This window comes from Carcharodon carcharias, chromosome 10 (assembly GCF_017639515.1).
Source record: "Carcharodon carcharias isolate sCarCar2 chromosome 10, sCarCar2.pri, whole genome shotgun sequence".
Classification (NCBI taxonomy): Eukaryota; Metazoa; Chordata; class Chondrichthyes; order Lamniformes; family Lamnidae; genus Carcharodon; species Carcharodon carcharias.
In genome coordinates, this window is record NC_054476.1 from 75,540,149 (window position 1) to 75,560,052 (window position 19,904).

At 44.5% G+C, this 19,904-nt stretch overlaps 1 protein-coding gene across 2 annotated transcripts in view; it reads right to left on the reverse strand.

Moving 5' to 3' along the window:
• dgkza (diacylglycerol kinase, zeta a) overlaps positions 1–19,904 on the reverse strand; it is a 328,455-nt gene that overhangs the window by 242,856 nt on the left and 65,695 nt on the right. For both annotated transcript variants that reach the window (XM_041196989.1, XM_041196988.1), the window contains exons 2-4: positions 17,744–18,857; positions 12,933–13,041; positions 1,439–1,534 (exon numbers count right to left, since the gene is read on the reverse strand). In XM_041196989.1, coding sequence (XP_041052923.1) covers positions 1,439–1,534; positions 12,933–13,041; positions 17,744–18,747 — 1,209 coding nt within the window. In that variant the 5' untranslated portion in view covers positions 18,748–18,857. The remainder of the gene's footprint in view (positions 1–1,438; positions 1,535–12,932; positions 13,042–17,743; positions 18,858–19,904) is intronic.

Sequence of the window (19,904 nt, forward strand, 5' to 3'; positions counted from 1 at the left end):
CTCTTCAGGTCTTTTTTTCATCTAATAGAACCATACAACATAAGAGGAAGCCTTGCAGTCCATTGTACCTATGCTGGCCTTTTGAAAGGCCAATCAATTAAATTCCAATCACCTCGCTTTCTCCATGGCTCTGCAAATCTTTCAGGTAGATCTAATTCCCTTTTGAAAGTTACTATTGAGTCTGGTTTCCTCAACCTTTCAGTTAGTGCATTCCAAATCATAACAGCCCCACTGTGGAAAAAATAATTCTCATTTCCTCAGTTACTTTTTTGCCAATTAATTCAAATCTGTTTACCAGCACTCTTGCTAACAGAAATCTTTTACACCTATCTTATGCTTTAGTTTCAATTGAGTTTAACTGTGTTAAAACAAAATAAGGGATATGAATAAAATATCTTGCTGGGATAACCAACACACGTCTGAATTCAACACCAAACAATCGCAGATCTGGCCACTGAAGGGCAGTATTAAGCAATGAGAAAGACAGTTAACCCTGGTTTGACAATCACAAACATGTCAAGTTCCTTAAAGTTTCAATGTAAATTTGATCATAAGCTATTGCTTTATGGCCCCTGCCCCTCCCCCCCACCCACCACACCAAACGGCGTGTCTGTGCGCGCACATAGCTAAGCATTTACACCTCCTGGCTTAACTAGGAGTGTACTTTGCTTTAAGAAACTTGCCTGACTGGCCAAGAACCACAGTGCAGCAAACTATGGTTGGGAGCAGTAGGGCAGAAGCAGTTAAAAGCCTGTAGGTGATATGAGTATGTGAAAAGTGAGAGGGGTAAGGAGTTCCATATTTGGCTCTGGGGAAGAATGTGTTAGAGCAGGAGATTGTGCAACGAGTCTTGACTTTAACACAGCAAGGATGTGGAGCAGAGGAAGAGTTTGTGGGGCGGTGTACTTACATCTTTGGAGGAACAAAAGAGAAAAATCCAGAGGAGCACTGACAATAATACTAACAAAAAAAACAGGGAGAGAGCAGGTGATGGAGAAAGAATCGGAGTGCAGAGGTAAGACACTTATTGTTCTCAGAGAATAATGCAGTTTGTGTGCGTTTAAAAATTTCTGAAAATGGCTCCATTATATGGTGATTTCCCAAATAAAAATTTTATTTAACATTGACAAAGACTCATTTTTATTAAGTAGACTATGAAAGGAGTCCTTAATTGTATAATTCCCATTCAGCCGTGCAACCACATACTCACTCATTATTTACAGGACTATCATTAATAGCTAATAGCTAACGAATTGGACAATACTGTCCTATAGTTCTACTGTATATGGTGCAGTATCTAATGGACCACCTGAGCTTTCATGGTGCTTCATTGCGTGTCAGGATCACTTTGCTAAAATATAGGGAGTTTTCACATAGTAGCAGCACACGCACTAATCTCTTCGCTATAAACCACCGTCAAACAGCTGCTGATACTCACCAGCATTTTTGCGACACAGTTTTGCTCCCCAGCGTAACAGAAATCTCCCGAAACACTGGTCTCAAACCAGATGTGCTCACCATACTGTGCATTCTCCTAAGAAACATAACACCAGGGGAAACGGATTAGTTCAACGACCAATGAGGACAATCACCAAAAGCCTCTGCACGCTTTATAATGTGCGTTTGGAGATGCCAGCGCTGGGAGGGCAAGGGCAGTAAAGTCTGTTACAAGTGGTCTCAGGAAGAGAAAGGTCTGCCATAGTTAACATTCTCGATGGCAACCTAGCAAGTATGGGTGGCATTGGGAGAAGGACAGGATTGAGCCCGACTGAAGTCCCCAAAACCCCTTGGTCAAATTGCTTGCTGCTAATCACAGTAAAAGGCACATACCTGATCGGTGACACACAGAGCAGGCAAAGAGTCAACTTCTTTCAGAATTCATTTTTGAAAGGGTCAAGTTCTCGGCCTCCTTTCCTTTGTCTTCCAGTGACACACATGGAATGGAGATGATGATGTCGTGATCAAGTCACTGGACTAGCAAACCAGAGGCCCAGCCTAATGCTCTGGGGACATGGGTTCTAATCCCACCATGGCAGCTGGTGGAATTTAAATTCAGTTAATAAATCTGGAATTAAAAGCTAGTCTGGTTCACTAACGTCCATTAGGGAAGGAAACCTGCCATCCTTACTTGGCCCAGCCTACAAGTGACTCCAGACCCACAGCAATGTGGCTGACTCTTAAATATCCTCTGAAATGCTGTGCCAAGCCACTCAGTTCAAGGGCAATTAGGGATGGGCAACAAATGCTGGTCTCGCCAGTGACACCCACATCCCATGAAAGATTTTTTTTAAAAACTATCTGAAGGAGTGGGTTGGTTAATCTGCTCCCAGTTTGTTGCCAATGCTGCTCTGAAACTGGACACAAAGCACAAGGTTCCACATCTAAAACAGTCACCTGCAAGACATGGACACTTACTGACAGTCCCAAATTACTTACATTATAATTATTACAAGCTGCACCTTGAAATCAGGGACACTCGCAAATTATGAACTATAGACAGCTTGTGAATTACTGAGACAAGTCTGCAACCGAAACCACCAGACAGAGCGAGGAGGTAGCATGTAGGCGGGGGGAGGAGAGAAGAGAGAGAGACCGACCAAAATAAAATCATGCTTTTGTGCAGTGAGAGGCTTTTCTAAAATCCAACTTTCATAGCGGCAGAGAACCCACTTCAGCTTGTGGATTGAATGCTGACGCAGCTCTATGCCAGGGGCAGAGGGGCTTCTCTACACCAATGGGGTGGCAGGGTGGGACTTGCAGGTGGAGGTGGGGCCCATTATTCATCTCTTCCTAAATGAAAAATGGCCCAAGAATGAAAATGAACTGAGAAACGCAGTAAACAGAATAGAACTGAATTCATTCTGCTGACTGGGCTCCAAATTCAGCATGGTCCCTGATAAGAGAGTTCCAAAGGAGGAACCCTGCAGGAGATACAGTCTGTCAGGGTATTTGGCTCACCTGGGTTACTGTACCATTTTGAACATATGCACCTGCACTGTAGTCCCTCAGGTGTCCCTATAATTTAACAGTTAGGAACAAAGGAACAGAAATTGTCCTGTCATTCAATGAGAGCATGGTTGACCTGTGACCTCACTCCATATAACTGGCCTTATTCCATATCCCTAAATACCTTTGGCTAACAAAAGCTGTCAGTCACAGATTTAAGATTAACAGCTGGTCTAGCACCAGTTGGCATTTGTGGAAGAAAGTTCCAAACTTCTACTAACCTTTGGAATACAGAAGTGTTTCCTAACTTCACTCCTGAAAGGTTTGGCTCCAATTTTTAGGCTATATCCCCTCGCTTTGATTCCTGAGCTAGCAGAAATTGTTTTCCACCTTATCTGTTCCATACCATCTTAAAAACTTGGGATCAAACCACACCTTAATCTTCTGAATTCCAGGGGCTATTAATCAAGTTTCTTTATTCTATCCTTATAATATAACCTTTAAAACACAGACATTAATATGGTAAATCTGTGCTGCACTCCCTTGAAGGTCAATATATTTTTCCTAAGGTGTGGTGCTCAGAATTGTTCTCAGTAACTCCAGCTGTAGTTTGGCCAGGGCTTTGTATAACTGAAGCATGGCTTCTACCCCCGCATATTCGAGTCCTCAAGATATAAAGGCCAGCATCTTCCATTAGCCTTTTTGAATATTTTTCTGTATCAAGGTCTCTTTGGACCACCACTGTTTCTAGCTTTGCACCAATTAGAAAGTACCCTGTTTTATCCTTTTCAGGTTTAACGTGCATGAGGTCACATTTGCCTACTTAAAATCCATTTGCAACAATTTTCCCATTCACTAAATCTGTCATTATCTCTTTGCAATTTTGTGTTTCTGGCTACAGAGTTTATAATGCTGCCTATTTTTGTGTCATCAGCAAATTTAGAAATGTGGCTTTCTATCCCATCATCTAATTTGTTAATAAACAGTGAATAGTTGAGGCCCCAACGCAGATCCTTGTAAGACACCATCAGTCACATAGAAAAAAACAAAAAACTGCGGATGCTGGAAATCCTGCTCACTACCTGTCCGTTATCCCTAATTTCTGCCTCCTGCCACTCAGCCAACCTCCTATCCAGGATAATAACTTGTCTTCCATTCCATGAATTTCAGCTTTAGGTAACTGCCTCTTATGAGACACAGTATCAAATACCTTCGGAAAGTCCTTATAAATACCATTCATAGATATTCCCTTATCCACTACTTTAGTCATCTCTTCAAAAGATTCCCTGAGGTTTCAGACAGAACCTGCCCTTTACAAATCTATGCTGATTCTCTCTGATCAGCAGCAAACTATTAAGGCATTAAGTCACTCTATCCTTAACTGCAGACTTTAGTAATTCCCGACAGTTGATGTTAGGCCTGTAATTTCTCAATCTCACTGCATCACCTTTTAAAATACTGTTGGGACTTGGGCTATTTTCCAATCTAAAAATTGGTTCTTGAATTGAGAGAATGTTGCAAGATTATAATCAGGGCATCTGCATGTTCACACCCACTTCTTTTAAAACCTGGGGGAGTTCATCTGGTATTGGGACTTCATTACCTTATAGTGCCATTATTTTCTTCATTACTGTTATTTGATTACTGAATGAGGAGCCTGGAAACAGGAGAAGTACCAGGGTCATGATTTCTCTCCCTGCCTAGCACAAAGAAAGATCGTTGCGGTTGTTGGAAGTCTGTCATCTCAGTTCCAAGACATCACTGCAGGAGTTCCTCAGTTAAGTGTCCTCGGCTCAACCATCTTCAGCTGCTTCATCAATGACCTTCCTTCCATCATAAGGTCAGAAGTGGGGATGTTCACTAATGATTGCACAATGTTCAGCACCATTCGCAACTCCTCAGATACTGAAGCAGTCCATGTCCAAATGCAGCAAGATCTGGACAATATCCAGGCTTGGGCTGACAAGTGGCAAGTAACATTTGCGATACACAAGTGCCAGGGAATGACCATCTCCAACAAGAGAGAATCTAACCCATCTCCCCTTGACATTCAATGGCATTACCATCACCGAATCCCCTAATAACATCATCCTGGGGGTTACCATTGACCAGAAACTGAACTAAACACTGCAGCTACAAGAGCAGGTCAGAGGCTAGGAATCCTGTGGCAAGTAACTCACCTCCTGACTCCCCAAAGCCTGTCCACCATCTACAAGGCACAAGTCAGGAGTGTGATGGACTACTCCCCACTTGCCTGGATGAGTGCAGCTTTCACAACACTCAAGAAGCTTGACACCATCCAGGACAAAGCAGCCCGCTTGATTGGCACCACACACACAAACATTCACTCCCTCCACCACCGATGCACAGTGGTTAGCAGTGTGTATACTGCAAGGTGCACTGCAGGAATTCAGCAAGGCTCCTTAGACAGCACTTCGTTGGAGAGACAGTGACATAGTGCTATTATCACAAATTAGTATTCCAGACACCCAGAGTAATGCTCTGGGGGCCCTGAATTCGAATCCCACCATGGTGGAATTTGAATTCAATACAAGCCTGGAATTAAATGTCCAATGATGGCCATGAAACCATTGTCAATTTATGTAAAAACCCATCTGGTTCACTAATGTCCTTTGGTGAAAGAAATCTGTCGGCCTTACTTGGTCTGGCCTACATGTGACTCCAGACCCACAGAAATGTGGTTAACTCTTAAATATCCTCTGAAATGGTCTAGCAAATCACTCAGTTGTATCAAATTGCTAAAAACAAGTTAATAAGGAATGAAACCAGACAGACCACCGGCATTGACCTAGGCACCAGAAACAACAACAGCAATCTCAGCTCTGTCGATGCTGCAAAGTCCTCCTTACTAACATCTGGAGACTAGTGCCAAAATTGGGAGAGCTGTCTCATAGACTAGTCAAGCATCAACTTGGCATAGTCATCCTCATGGAATCATACCTTACAGATAATGTCCCAAACTCTGCCATCACCATTCTTGGGTATGTCCCATCCCACCGGCAAGACAGACCCAGCAGAGATAGAGGCACAGTGGTATACAGGTCAGGAAGGAGTTGCCCTGGGAGTCTTCAACATCGACTCCGGACCCCTTGAAATTTCATGGCACCAGGTCAAACATGGGCAAGGAAACCTCCTGATCACTGCGTACCATCGCCCTCAACTGATCAATCAGTGCTCCTCCACTTGCCACTGAGGGTGGCAAGGGCACAGAGTGTAATCTGGGTGGGGACTTCAATGTCCATCACCAAGAGTGGGTCAGTAGCACCACTACTGACAGTAGTGAATGACATAGCTGCTAAACTGGGTCTGCAATAGGTGATGAGGGAACCAAGAGGGAAAAACATAGCTGACCTCATCCTCACCAACCTGCCTGCCACAGACACATCTGTCCATGACAGTATCGTTAAGAGTGACCACCGCATAGTTGTTGTGGAGACTAAGTCCTGTCTTCACATTGAGGATACCCTCCGTCATGTTGTGTGGCACTACCACCATGCTAAATGGGGAAGATTTCGAACAGATCTAGCAACTCAAGACTGGGCATCCATGAGGCGCTGTGGGCCATCAGAAACAGCAGCAGAATTGTACTCAACCACAATCTGTAACCTCATGGCCTGGCATATCCTCCACTCTATCATTACCAACAAGCCAGGGAATCAACCTTGGTTCAATGAAGAGTGCAGGAAGCTATGCCAGGAGCAGCACCAGGCATACCTAAAAATGAGGCGTCAACCTGGTGAAGCTACAACACAGGACTACTTGCATGCCAAACAGCATAAGCAGCAAGTGATAGACAGAGTTAAGCAATTTCACAACCAACAAATCAGATGTAAACTCTGCAGTCCTGCTACATTCCGTCATGAATGGCTATCTGCAACAAGAGAGAATCTAACTATGGTCCCTTGACATTCAATGGCATTACCATCACTGAATCCCCCACTATCAACATCCTGGGGGTTATCATTGACCAGAAACTGTACTGGACTAGCCATATAAATACTGTGGTTACAAGAGCAGGTCAGAAATTAGGAATCCTGCGGTGAGTAACTAACCTCCTGACTCCCCAAAGCCTGTCCACCATCTACAAGGTACAAGTCAGGAGTGTGATGGAATAGTCTCCACTTGCCTGGATGAGTGCAGCTCCACCAACACTCAAGAAGCTTGACACCATCCAGGACAAAGCAGCCTGCTTAATTGGCACCCCATCCACAAACATTCACTCACTCCACCACCGATGCACAGTAGCAGCAGTGTGTACCATTTACAAGATGCACTGTGGGAACTCACCAAGGCTCCTTAGACAGCACCTTCCAACCCATGACCACTACCATCTAGAAGGTCAAGGGCAGCAGACACATGGCAACACCACCACCTGGAAGTTCCCCTCCAAGTCACACACCATCCTGACTTGGAAATATATCGCTGTTCCTTCACTGTCGCTGGGTCAAAATCCTGGAACTCCCTCCCTAACAGCACTGTGGATGTACCTACACCACAGCGACTGCTGCGATTCAAGAAAGGCAGCTCACCACCATCTTCTCAAGGGCAATTAGGGATGGGCAATCAACACTGGCCTAGCCCCATGAATGAATAAAAAAGATTTGCTTATGTAATTTTTGATGAGCTCCCGCCCCTGATTCTGTATTCATTTCCTTGCGGTGTCTTGCACACTGACCACTTCCTCCACTATCGATACTGGTGCAAAGTAGTTACTCACCAAGTCCACTATTGCTTTATTTTCATTGGCAATATCACTATTACCAGCTTTCAAGGGCCCCACACATTACTGTTGAGCATCCTTTTTGCCAAATATCATTGTAAACTCATTTAGTTGATTCTGAAATCCCTTTTAAGTTTCTTTTCATCCTTCTTTGTAGCTCTCACTATCTGTTTTGTCACTGTATTTTGGCAGAGTTGGATTAACCCCACGCCCAATGCAGTGGCAAAGCTTGACTGGTTTAAACAATAACTCTACATTCGTGTAACATTCCTCATGTAACGTTATGATTGAACACTTCTTACAGGGCACAAGATGCTGGGAGCAGAGGAGGAGCTTCAGGGGCTACGAGAGGCGGAAGGCACAGTCAAACACAGTGGTCATAAGGAAACCTTTGAAAGCACGGAGAAAGAGACAGGCAGCAAGGAGGAAGGATAAGGAAAAAATTCCACAAGAGAGGAAAGGAGACTGAAAGGATTTAGACCAGCCTCTGATGATGGGAGTGGAAGGGGTAGAGAAAAAGCAATAACCTAGAGTCAGAGGAAGGAAGGGTGGGCCTGGAGAGGACTGCTCAGATAGCACGGAGGTCTTTGAGACTGTGGGAGCAGACGGCCGGTTAGCTCAGTTAGCTAGGTGAGGAGCATGTGGTTCAGAATAGCGCCAACAGCGTGGGTTTCATTCCTGTTCTGGCTGAAGTAGACATGCCTTCTTGTCCTGCCCCTGTGAGTGGGAGGCAATGGCAAACCACAACTGCCAAAAAAATTACTAAGAAAATGCCACAGGATAAAGCACCAGCCGGCAATGATCAATGAATTTGCCTTCAGGCAAAGCATACAAAAACATACCAAACCAGACCACTGCGCAGCACAGGAGGAGGTTTGGTACAGTGGGATTGTTTACAATGGGATGTAGTTTGGTACAGTGGGATTGCTTACAATGGGATGGGGTTTGGTACAGTGGGATTGTTTACAATGGGATGGGGTTTGGTACAGTGGGACTGTTTACTGTGGGATGGGGTTTGGTACAGTGGGACTGTTTGCTGTGGGATGGGGTTTGGTACAGTGGGATTGTTCACAGTAGGATTGTTTACAATGGAATGGGGTTTGATACAGTGGGATTGTTTACAATGGGATGGGGTTTGGTACAGTATTTTTTTACTCATTCACAGGATGTGGGCTTCACTGGCTGGGTCAGCATTTATTGCCCATTCCTAGTTGCCCTTGAGAAGGTGATGGTGAGCTGACTTCTTGAACCGCTGCAGTCCATGTGGTGTAGGTACACCCACAATGCTGTTAGGAAGAGTGTTCCTGGATTCTGACCCAGCGACAGTGAAGGAACGGCGATATATCTCCAAGCAATCCCAACAGCAGGACTGTTTACAATGTGATGGGGTTTGATACAGTGGGTTCAGGTTTGTTTTTCATTCACTCCCAAATTCCAAACACAAGGAAACTGTGGGCAGAACAGTCAAGATGAGGAACATTTTTTATATCAAATTAAATAAAACAAAGGGTCCGATAGGGTGAGGCATGGTAGTTGGAATTCTACATTCTACACATTCGAACAATTCCCCACCATTCAACATTACCCATCATTCTCCAGATTAGAACACAGCCCAATAACTCGCTTCCTGTGGCACTATGAGGACCACAACAGCCTTCCCTGTCCTCCCTACAGAGTGAGACATGCATTTTACCAACTACCTCATAGAAGATGGTGAAACTTGCTAAGAGGGCAAAATTCCAGAGGTATACACGTCCCACCATTATGACATCAGGCTGGGTTTTCCCATGATCCTCAGGACTCCGACGTTGCACTCAATTCAGGTCAAAAATCCACCATGCATATCAGGACATCGGACACCATTTCCAACTGTCCCATCCCGTTAAGAATAGCAGGCAGACCAGGGAGGCCCAATCAGTGACATCTGGATGGCATCCTGACTGGGAAAGGTGGGTGCTGTCGATGCAGGTAGGAAAACATGAGGGCACCTCAAGATGGAGATGCCCTCTGAGGAATTCTAAAAAAGGTGTGGCCGCAGCTGCTTTCTGGCTGCCATTGTGGTGGGGGAACCACTCGACAGGTTGGCCTGTGATCATGGTTGTGACCCTCGGGAAGTCATGGTTAAGTGGGTTGGGGGAGGGTGGGGGCAGTATGGTTTAATGGAGGCACAATAGCTTCTGGGCCTCCACCCATACCCCACTGGGAGCTGCCTCTAGGCAATGTCTGAGCTTGGCCTCAGCAGGTGGCCCATCCATACAGTCAGGAAAGTCCTGGGTGTGTCACCAATTTGCCCCCAACTGGGCACTTAGGTAACTCTAATGAGTTACCGAGAGGTTAGCCAGTTCCAATCAAACCCCTCCTCCATCAGTGATCACTCGGAGGCAGGGTCGCGTTGGGGAGCCATTCTAATTTCATTCCTGGTCCTGCCTCCAAACCCATCTCTGCAAGAGCAGACAAACTCAGCCCATTGCCCGTGGATAAGTAAAAATGTTGCACCACACTGCCCATCAGTGTACTTGACATCTAGCTGAAGTAATGCATCAGAGATGCCAAGAGAAAATGGATGGCATCAGCTTTATAGGTGCGAAGATGGGATTATTTTTAAATAATTATTTTGGAAGGATGTTTGAGTGAATTAAAAGCATGCTCTGTGTTAAACCAAGCAATATCTAGATTAGTCATAGGTCATTAAATTGACTTTCACCATTGAATTAGAGATCCATTGTCCATTATATGCAAATAGACACAAAAAAGCATGCGCTTTAGTGAACTGGAGTTTGTGGAGGTGATGAATAAAGTTCCATTCATCTTGGTTCCTCTCTGAACATTTGTCCTCATGCAGCTCTGTCATGTGATAAGTAACAGTGATAATTGTAAGCTATAGGCTGAAACTTGCGATGTGTGCCGACCACAAAATTTAACCAGTGCTTTTAGTGAAACCAGGAGGAACTAAGTTATTTACATTTCTGATCACTATATCTGGAAAGGCTTCAAACTACTCACATTCTAACTTGAATCGTGACCTTCGGAGTCAGGATTAAAATGCAAATTGACTTTGTCCAAGTCCCAATAATTTCTGACAAAACTGCAGTGATAAACATGTTTTAATCTCTGTGTGAAGTGACAATGTAGCAGTGCAGGGGGCAGGAGGTAGATTAATGTTAGGAAGGTTCTCAAAATATGGAGGACTCAACCAGGATGTGAAAAAGAAAGTAAAAACTTGCATTTATATAGCTCCTTTCACAATCTCAGGGGATCCGAAAGAGCTTTACAGCCAATTAATTGCTTTTAGAATTGTAATTGCTGTTGTAATGTAGGAAATGCAGCACATAATTTCCACACAGCAAGCTCCCCTAAACAGAAATGAGTTAAGCAATCAGAAAACATGTTTTAGTAATAATAGTTGAGAGGTAACTATTGCCAGGACACCAGGGAAAACACCCCTGCTCTTCTTCAAATAATGCCATGGAATATCAAGATTATGTTTACATCAATCTCAGAGGGCTGACAGAGCCCAGGTTTAAGGAGCCTCAGACAATGCAGCACTACCTCAGTAATGCACTACAGCACAGAATCCAGGCTAACATTCAAGTCCCTAGCGTGGGTCTCAAAACGACAAGCTTGAATCACAGTCAACAGTGCTACCCAACTGAGCCATAGATAATACACAAGAGTGGAAACCAATACATCAGTTCCCACCCTCAGTCCTCAACTCTGACTCCAGGTGCAGTTTTGTTCCAGGGCAGAGCATAGAGAACCAATGAGACAAGCCTTCAGCTCTGTTGTCCTGGCACTAATACCCGCCATGATAGGACCACTGAAACACTGATATTCTTACCATAGTTCTAGAGCGTGATCTTAGCCAAAAGGCATCATTCTCCTTAAGGAAGATGAATAAATTAGACAGATGTTTTGAATACGACATTTAAAAAAAAATTGCTTTACAAATATAAAAAAAATTTCCCCTGCTTTCTCAGGAGAGGAAACTCTAACCTCAAACTGATACAACCCCCAGTACAGCAAATGAAACATGGCTTCCTGCTGGCCTCTGATTAATAAAGATAAATCTAAAAATAGATTCTAATAAAATAACGTGTTTGCACTATCTAAGCCAGACAAAAACCTGTAACCTATCCCGAGGAATCGTCAGTTTAATTCAGAGTGGCAGCAGGACACCCAGGAATGTACACTGAATCTGGAACTATTATGTGTCTCACTTGCCAACTAACCCCCTCCCACAACCCCCCAATAAAACCTGGCTTTGCTATTGGGTTAACATTTAAAAGGCTCATCATTTCACCAGAAACTATTAAGTTGGCACTGACATCCCAGAATGAATATGTTCAGATTTAGCGTAAACAACGGGAATCTGAATTATAAAATTCAAAGCATTTGGGCACCTGGGATTATTTACAGTGGGAAGGGGTTTGGTACAGTGGGATTGTTTACAATGGGATGGGGTTTGGTACAATGGGATTGGGTTTTGTACAGTGGGATGGGGTTTGGTACAGTGGGATTGTTTACAATGGGATGGGGTTTGGTACAATGGGATGTGGTTTGGTACAGTGGGATTGTTTACAATGGGATGGGGTTTGGTACAGTGGGATTGTTTACAATGGGATGGGGTTTGGTACAATGGGATTGGGTTTTGTACAGTGGGATGGGGTTTGGTACAGTGGGATTGTTTACAATGGGATGGGGTTTGGTACAGTGGGATTGTTTACAATGGGATGGGGTTTGGTACAGTGGGATTGTTTACAATGGGATGGGGTTTGGTACAGTGGGATGGGGTTTGGTACAGTGGGATGGGGTTTGGTACAGTGGGATTGTTTACAATGGGATGGGGTTTGGTACAATGGGATGTGGTTTGGTACAGTGGGATTGTTTACAATGGGATGGGGTTTGGTACAGTGGGATTGTTTACAATGGGATGGGGTTTGGTACAATGGGATTGGGTTTTTTACAGTGGGATGGGGTTTGGTACAGTGGGATTGTTTACAATGGGATGAGGTTTGGTACAATGGGATGTGGTTTGGTACAGTGGGATTGTTTACAATGGGATGTGGTTTGGTACAGTGGGATTGTTTACAATGGGATGTGGTTTGGTACAGTGGGATTGTTTACAATGGGAAGGGGTTTGGTACAGTGGGATTGTTTACAATGGGAAGGGGTTTGGTACAGTGGGATTGGTTACAATGGGGATGAATGGATTGCCTTTAGTCTGTTGGAATTACCATATACTCACCGTCCAATCTACTGTGCTACGTACTTCCCGATCTGAATCCTGCCGAAGAGCGAGCTGCGGGTTCGGCTGAGGCACCAAGTGCTGGAGTCCAGATTTAGCGATGGCTTTTCTGAAATAAATCAAAGAGTGTTTTTCCCTGGGTTCTTTTATTCATCTTTTACTTAAACAATGTACATCCTCTTCTCGAAAGCCGCAACGTAACACAACAACAACGTTATAATGGTTACAAGTTCAACACCATTTAACTCAACAAGTAACTCTCTCAAGCTTTGTGTCAGTCAGTCATTGTTCGTAACAACACTAGGCTTTCCCATAATCTCAGATTTAACAGACGCCAGCAATGACTTTACACTCATTCACAGGGCTGCAAATAATGGAATAGAGTGAAATGCTGGTTTCACACTCCTCCATGATTGACTTCAAAGGGGATTCAAATCAAATAGGTTATAAAAAGCAGCTTTGCATCTAATCCCATCAGTTTCCAAATGAGAAGGTTATGTTAAAATTACATCCAACATGTACTTTTACTGCCACTGTTTAATGTACTTTTATTGCCAATGGAGAAACTGTCTTAGGGCCTCTTCGGTATCCAGATATGGGCCAAACAAGTGGAACAGCTCAATACTCCCCCAAGCTCTTCATTCCTATTCCCATTTTTTGAAAGACTTCAATCACACGGATCGATTTCAACACTTTAAGCACAATAGGGGACAGATGTTGTGAATTAGACACTCGGGTGGTCTTCACAGGTATGGAAGCAAATGCTTTGTTCTTGATGGGTGCGTAATTCCCCACTGAATAAGTGTTGTTCTGAGTATCACATATACCCTTCTCATGTCACACCCAGTGCTTTGGCTCAGGTGCTGAACTGGGAAGTATTGCCAGCACAGGTAACAAGGCTTTTCAGTAACAAGTACTGGGCAAATTCTTAACTCCAGCAATAAAATGGATGTTGGATGCTTGGGTCAGGAATCTGCAGGAAAGCAATCACAATACAAAAGAGCGCACAATATTCTGTGCACATTATCAATAGAATGGGATATGGGATGTGTAAATCCTACATTTTATAAATATGTGCACACATTTGGCATGCCGTGCCACATGTGTATTATCATACCTGGTTTGACACAGAACATGGTAAATATGAAGGACACTCTTAACATAGGATTACAGCACTTCTCATATATTAAAAGTGCCAAGATACTGTACATATACTATAAACCACAAAAAAGGTGGAAAAGAACAGTGTTTTCAACATGAAGGGCTCCTGCCACTTAAGTAAGTTTAAAGATCATTAGAAAATCCCTGAAGATGTCTCAGAATTTTTGCTTGAATGCTCTCACCCACAGAACCTGGCATTACAAATCCCCAAACTCAACAGACATGAGCCTTAAGGAGCTGTAATTGCTTCCTTCCTGATATTGATGCAAGTAGCATCCTGCTCTTGAATCACATCAAGACCTTTACTTACTGGGGGAAGCTCTATTATTAAATGAATTTCCACATATACTTCTAGCACAGACAACAAGAAAACTTCTGCTGGAATGGCATGCAGCCTTGTTGAGCTCTGAGAAGGCATTAGAGAGAAGTGACGAGACCCATCAAATGAAAGATGGGCAAGAAGGGGAATGTTTGAGAAATCAGGAGATAATACTCCAGGAGATTGCCCATGGGGCACCCAATTGTGCAAGAACAGCAGGGGAAATAAATGAGTCTAATTTTAACATCCCATCATTCCAAGAGTGGGCCGGTGAGCCGGGGGGGCGGTTTGGTGGGTGTGGTGGTGGTGGTGGTGAGTGATGGAGATAAATCACTCCATGGATTAAAATAACTGTCACAATCTCACCTTGGCATTTGCTTACGCAGAGGTCAGGTTATCATCCCTGAAGGTTGTGCTGCTAAAGGACCTCAAACGTCCATTAGAGGGGGGGATATGACAGACATCCAGCTACAATACCAGCTGTACTGCCAAATGAATGCAATATGAAGCTTGTTGCTACTTTCAAATCATTTCACTAAATTGCTCCACAATTTCAGACGGTGAAATCTTTTCTGTAGTTACCATTTACTAAGCTACTTAACTGCGCTGACACTTAAACTCACTATTTCTGTCACAATCCCAAACATGTCCTACTTAATTGAATGGCTCTATTTACATATACCTTGTAACTGAGACTTGACCTTCTAACACTCCCACTTATTTCCCTATCATATCAATACCAATTAAAAAACCCATCAATCTATCAATATACCCTGCTGTTCTTCCCCATTACCTCACCACTGTAACGTCCAATGTTAGATGTGATCCTGTGATTGGACAACGCCTGCTAAACCACTTTCCTAGCCCAAATTTGCACCTGTACTGTCTCCCTCAATCGTTTAGGAACAGATGACCACACACTTGACTGCAGAGAGCAGTGAACTCCTCCAACATAACTTCAGGTGTCATCAGCATGAAATCTGAATCAATGAGAATGGAAAGATAGAAGTGGATTCAGGAAGTTTTTAAATCTCTTCACTTCCACAATCTATTGACTCGGGAGATGACATTAAATTACCTGCTTCAAACATCCTTCTATCTGCATGCAATACTCCGTGTATAATGTGCCATTTGTATAAAGGGGAAACTTCAGTCAAATGCAAAAGAGGTCCAAGACATACATGAATTAACTCTCAACATGATCATTTCAGTATTGCTGAAAAAAGAGACATGCTATCAAAGCTTTGCATCTTGCACTCATCAGAATAGCTCAAGAGATTACCAACTGTCATGGGGAAACAAAAATTTATACTGCATAAAAAGAAAGTGCTGATCAGTTGGCAAGTGGACTCTGATTGGTGGAGGCATTGCCATGGAGACTGCAGCATGGAACAATTAACTGCCGAGCTTTGTTCAAATTCAAACTGGGCAGGTCAACTCTAATCGGTCAAGGATTTGCCCTGGCGAATGACTGTTCCGTAAGCTTTTGTTTAGTTGATAAAGGTACAAAGTGTACACGTTCCTTCTGTCTGCAAAGGACAGGGTAGTGTGTGTGAATATTTGTGGCTTCTAGCATGTATAAGTGAGCCACACTGCAAGCATCTTAAATCGGTTTTCATTGTAACTCTTAGCACAATTGGGATGGTTTAGCAGGCGTTCTCCAATCACAGAATCACATCTAACATTGGACACTATGTTTTGAATTTTGCAAGCATGGGCTGGTTGGGTACGGTCAGTACTTTGCCTGTTGCCAACAGCTGTTGGTCATGCTGTTTGATGCAATTTGCCAGTTGTTTGGACGTACAGCCTACATATCTGGCATCACATGCTGGCACTGAAATTCATATACCAAATTGCTCATTTGTGTTTTTCTGGTTTGATAGCAGCATCCTGTTAGATGACACTGGAAGAGTAATGTGTTCCAAAAATTTGAGAAACAGGTGAAGCTAGCCATTGCATGCTGTTACTATGCAGTAGCAACATGTGTGGTATTCTCCACTAACAGGATGCTGCTATCAAATCACATAAATGAGCAATGTGGTTTATGAATTTCAGTGCCAATGTGATGCCAGGTGTGTAGGGAGTACATTCCAATAACTGACGGATTGTATCAAACAAAATGTCCCTTTGGCTGTTGACAGAGGCAAAGTACTGACTGTGCCCACCAGCCCGTGCTTACAAAACTTTAAAGTGTCCAACATTAGATGTGACTCTGTGATTAGACAACACCTGCTAAACAATCCTGACTGTGCTAAGAATTACACTGAAAATCAATTTAAGATCAGCGGTCAGGCTCATGCTTTGGCTCACTTACACATGCTAGAAGCCACATATATTCAAACACAGGGCCCTGTCCTTTACAGACAGAAGGAACATGTGTACACATTGCACCTTAAAAGCTTACAGAACAATCATTCCCTGGTTCATTCCCCAGGACAATGCCTTGAACAGAGTCAACCTGCCCGGTTTGAACTTGAACAAAGCTGGGCAGTTAGTGGTTCCATGCAGCATTCTCCATGGCAATGCCTCCACTTGCTAGCCAACCAGCACTCTCTTCACATGCAGTATAAGTTATTGTTCCCCTTAACTGTTGGTAATTTGTGAGCTATCTCAAGTGTAAGGTGAAAAGCTTTGACAGCGTGTCTCTTTTTTCAGCAATACTCAAGTCCTATACTACCAAATGACTATCATTTGACCTACATGATATAAACGGTTGTCATGGTGAATGCTCTACACTGACCAGGAGTGGCCATTAACTGCTGTGAACAGACCATTAGCAGCTTTTGGAGCCTAATGATGATGTCACCCTGCTCGCTAAATAAAAGGAAAATCATAAATGTCAAGACTCTTTGCTTCATATCCTACAGCTTGGTCACTGTTTGAAGGGACAATTTGTAGGGGAAAGAACAGGGGGGGGGTGGATGAAGGTGGGAACTAATTGGCTAGCACTTTCAACAAGAGGCACAATAAGCTGAATGGTTTTGTTCTCTGCTCTACCATTGAAGAACCTCAAACTCAAAGAACCTTGGATTTCTAAAGTTTCATCAATGGCTAGCAGGGGAGCAACTTCTACATGAGGAAGGTCCCCCTCCACAGCACTTCAGGTGAGTTGGACAAGAGGCACAGCTGCAGCTGTCTGCCCAGAGAATCACTTTACAACCAAGGTGGGATCATGGGTATATTTAGGCAGCTAACTTGGAAAGAGAGAGGGAGAACAAAAACAAGAACATTCCTCTACACCGACACCCACCTCCCACTAGCTCGTCACATCTTGATAAGACCTTGCCCACCTCCTTCAAAAGATAACTGAGTGGACCACAAGTATACATACGACAGAAAGTTGCTCCATGATGGAGGATGTTTGGCCATGTAGCTCCTGTGTATCAAGTGGAGTGAATTTCTGCGAATGCCGTGCCTCCACCTTGGCGGCAGAGTACGTGACACCCGCCTGACATTCAGTGATGGCCGCCTATTCCCCACTGGCATCACCCGGTACAGGTCTGGTGCACCAGGAGGACTGCAAGCTGCTGCCGATGCCCGGTGCGTGCCAGAGAGCAGGGTGGTGCTAGACCGCCGGCGCTGGTTCGTCCTCCGGTAATTCCCGCACAATCCGTAGGTCGTTTTCCCAAAGTAGACAGATTCTGCAGGGAGCAGGTGGGAGGAGTTCCTCCTCAAACAGCGAGGGGCCCTGAGAAAAGGCTTGGTGTAAATAGGCCTGTAACACAAGGCTGAAGGCTGGAAAGTCTCTGAAATTCTAAGTGGGGTTTGTGTACCCACTTCCCACTCCACCTCCTCCAACTCACTCCAACTGCTGCCTGCGGCTGACGACTCGGAGGCATCCAAGCCTCCTGAAGAAGAGCTTTCGCCCTCTGAATCGTTAGGAGTGGCATTTACCTCCATCTCACAATCGTCCTTGACTCTGCCAGCTTGTCCCTCCTCTTCCTCAGTCATCTGAATCAAGCTGGCCAGCAGCATGGAGGGCCCAACCAGGTGGCTGTCAATGGTTCTCAGTTTTCCCCCTCGCTTCTGCTTGACTGCAAATCTAGGGTTGAGGTGGGGGGCAGTGGTGCTGGACCTTCGGCGTGCCATGCTGCCCTTGGAGAGTCCACCCCCTGATCTGGTCAGGTGAGGGGGCAGAGTCTGCATCTGGACACTGGACCTACGCCTCTGCACCAACAATGCCGATGGCATCCCAACATTTGAACGGCGTCTCACTTTACTGCCAGGCACCGTGCTGCTCACACACCTACCCGCCCGCTGGCAGCGATTGGGGAACATGATACCAGGCATGCCAGATTCTGTCTTCTTAAAATGTCTTCTGAAAAACGTCTCCATCGCTTTAACTTTTGCCTGGAGATTTGGAGAGGGGTGGGCGAGGTGGGCAGACAGTCAGAGTTTGGTTTTGAAAGGATGTAGCTCAGTCGAGTTTGGTTCTGCACTGACAGCTGTTAAAGGCAGAGAAGGAGGAATAAGAACAACATTGGATTGAGCTCCCTCCGCAACGCTTATCAGAGAAGAGTGTGGCAACTAGACAAGGCAGTCCTGCAAACGAATAATGCTCTCCACGCATGTGCTGCACTGGGAGCAGATTACTTTAGTGAGGGGATGAACAAACTGTTAAGGCTCTCAGGAAGCTTTTCAACACAAACTGGAATTATAAAGGTTATGCAATGAGAGGCTTACGACAGTGAGAAAAAAAAACACGCTGCCTGGTTTTCATGATCAAATACGCTCTCCCATTTCCTGCAATAAGTTACCTCCAAGCACTCCTTGTAACCACTGGAGACACAATGAAGAGCATCGGTCTAATTCAGCTGCGAATGGGCCATTGACTCCTGGGCAGTGCGGCTTTTAACCCTCACTCACTGTTTCAAACAGGCTGACTTTATTGTGCACTGATGGCTTTCCACCCCCACTACATCAGAACACTTAACTCAATTAATTTATCTGCTAATGTGAATTTTCAGTGTTTCCTCTAAATCCCCATTGTATAATGTTCTAAATTTAAAGCGATTAGACTCATGCTGGAAAGGCTGTTAAACCTTACCTCACGTTGTGTATTGTTAGAGCAAAGAAGGTTAAGGGGAGGTCTTAACCAAGGTGTTCAAAACTATGAGGCGTTTTGGTAAAGTAAATGAAGAGACCCTGGGCAGCATTTAATGCCCTCCCCACAAGGCGAGTTTGGTGGTGGAGGCATTTAATCAGGCAGCAGGGTGGCAGTTGGGGTCCCCATCGCCTTGACAACATTAAGTTCGGGGCAGCAAGGCCCATGGACAGCCTTTCCACCCTGCCGTCAATTGAAGCCCTTAAGTGAGCAATTAATTCCCAATTAAGGATCTCATTGTGCTGCTGGTATTAACACAACAGTAACAGGGGACTGGCACAAAAAGCAAACCTTATTGGGGTTGCTTGCAAGCTCCTGGGGGTGGGGTCAGTGCAGGATTTCCACCCTCAGGGGTCCTTGATCCCAGGGAAGCCCTGTCTCTGCCCAA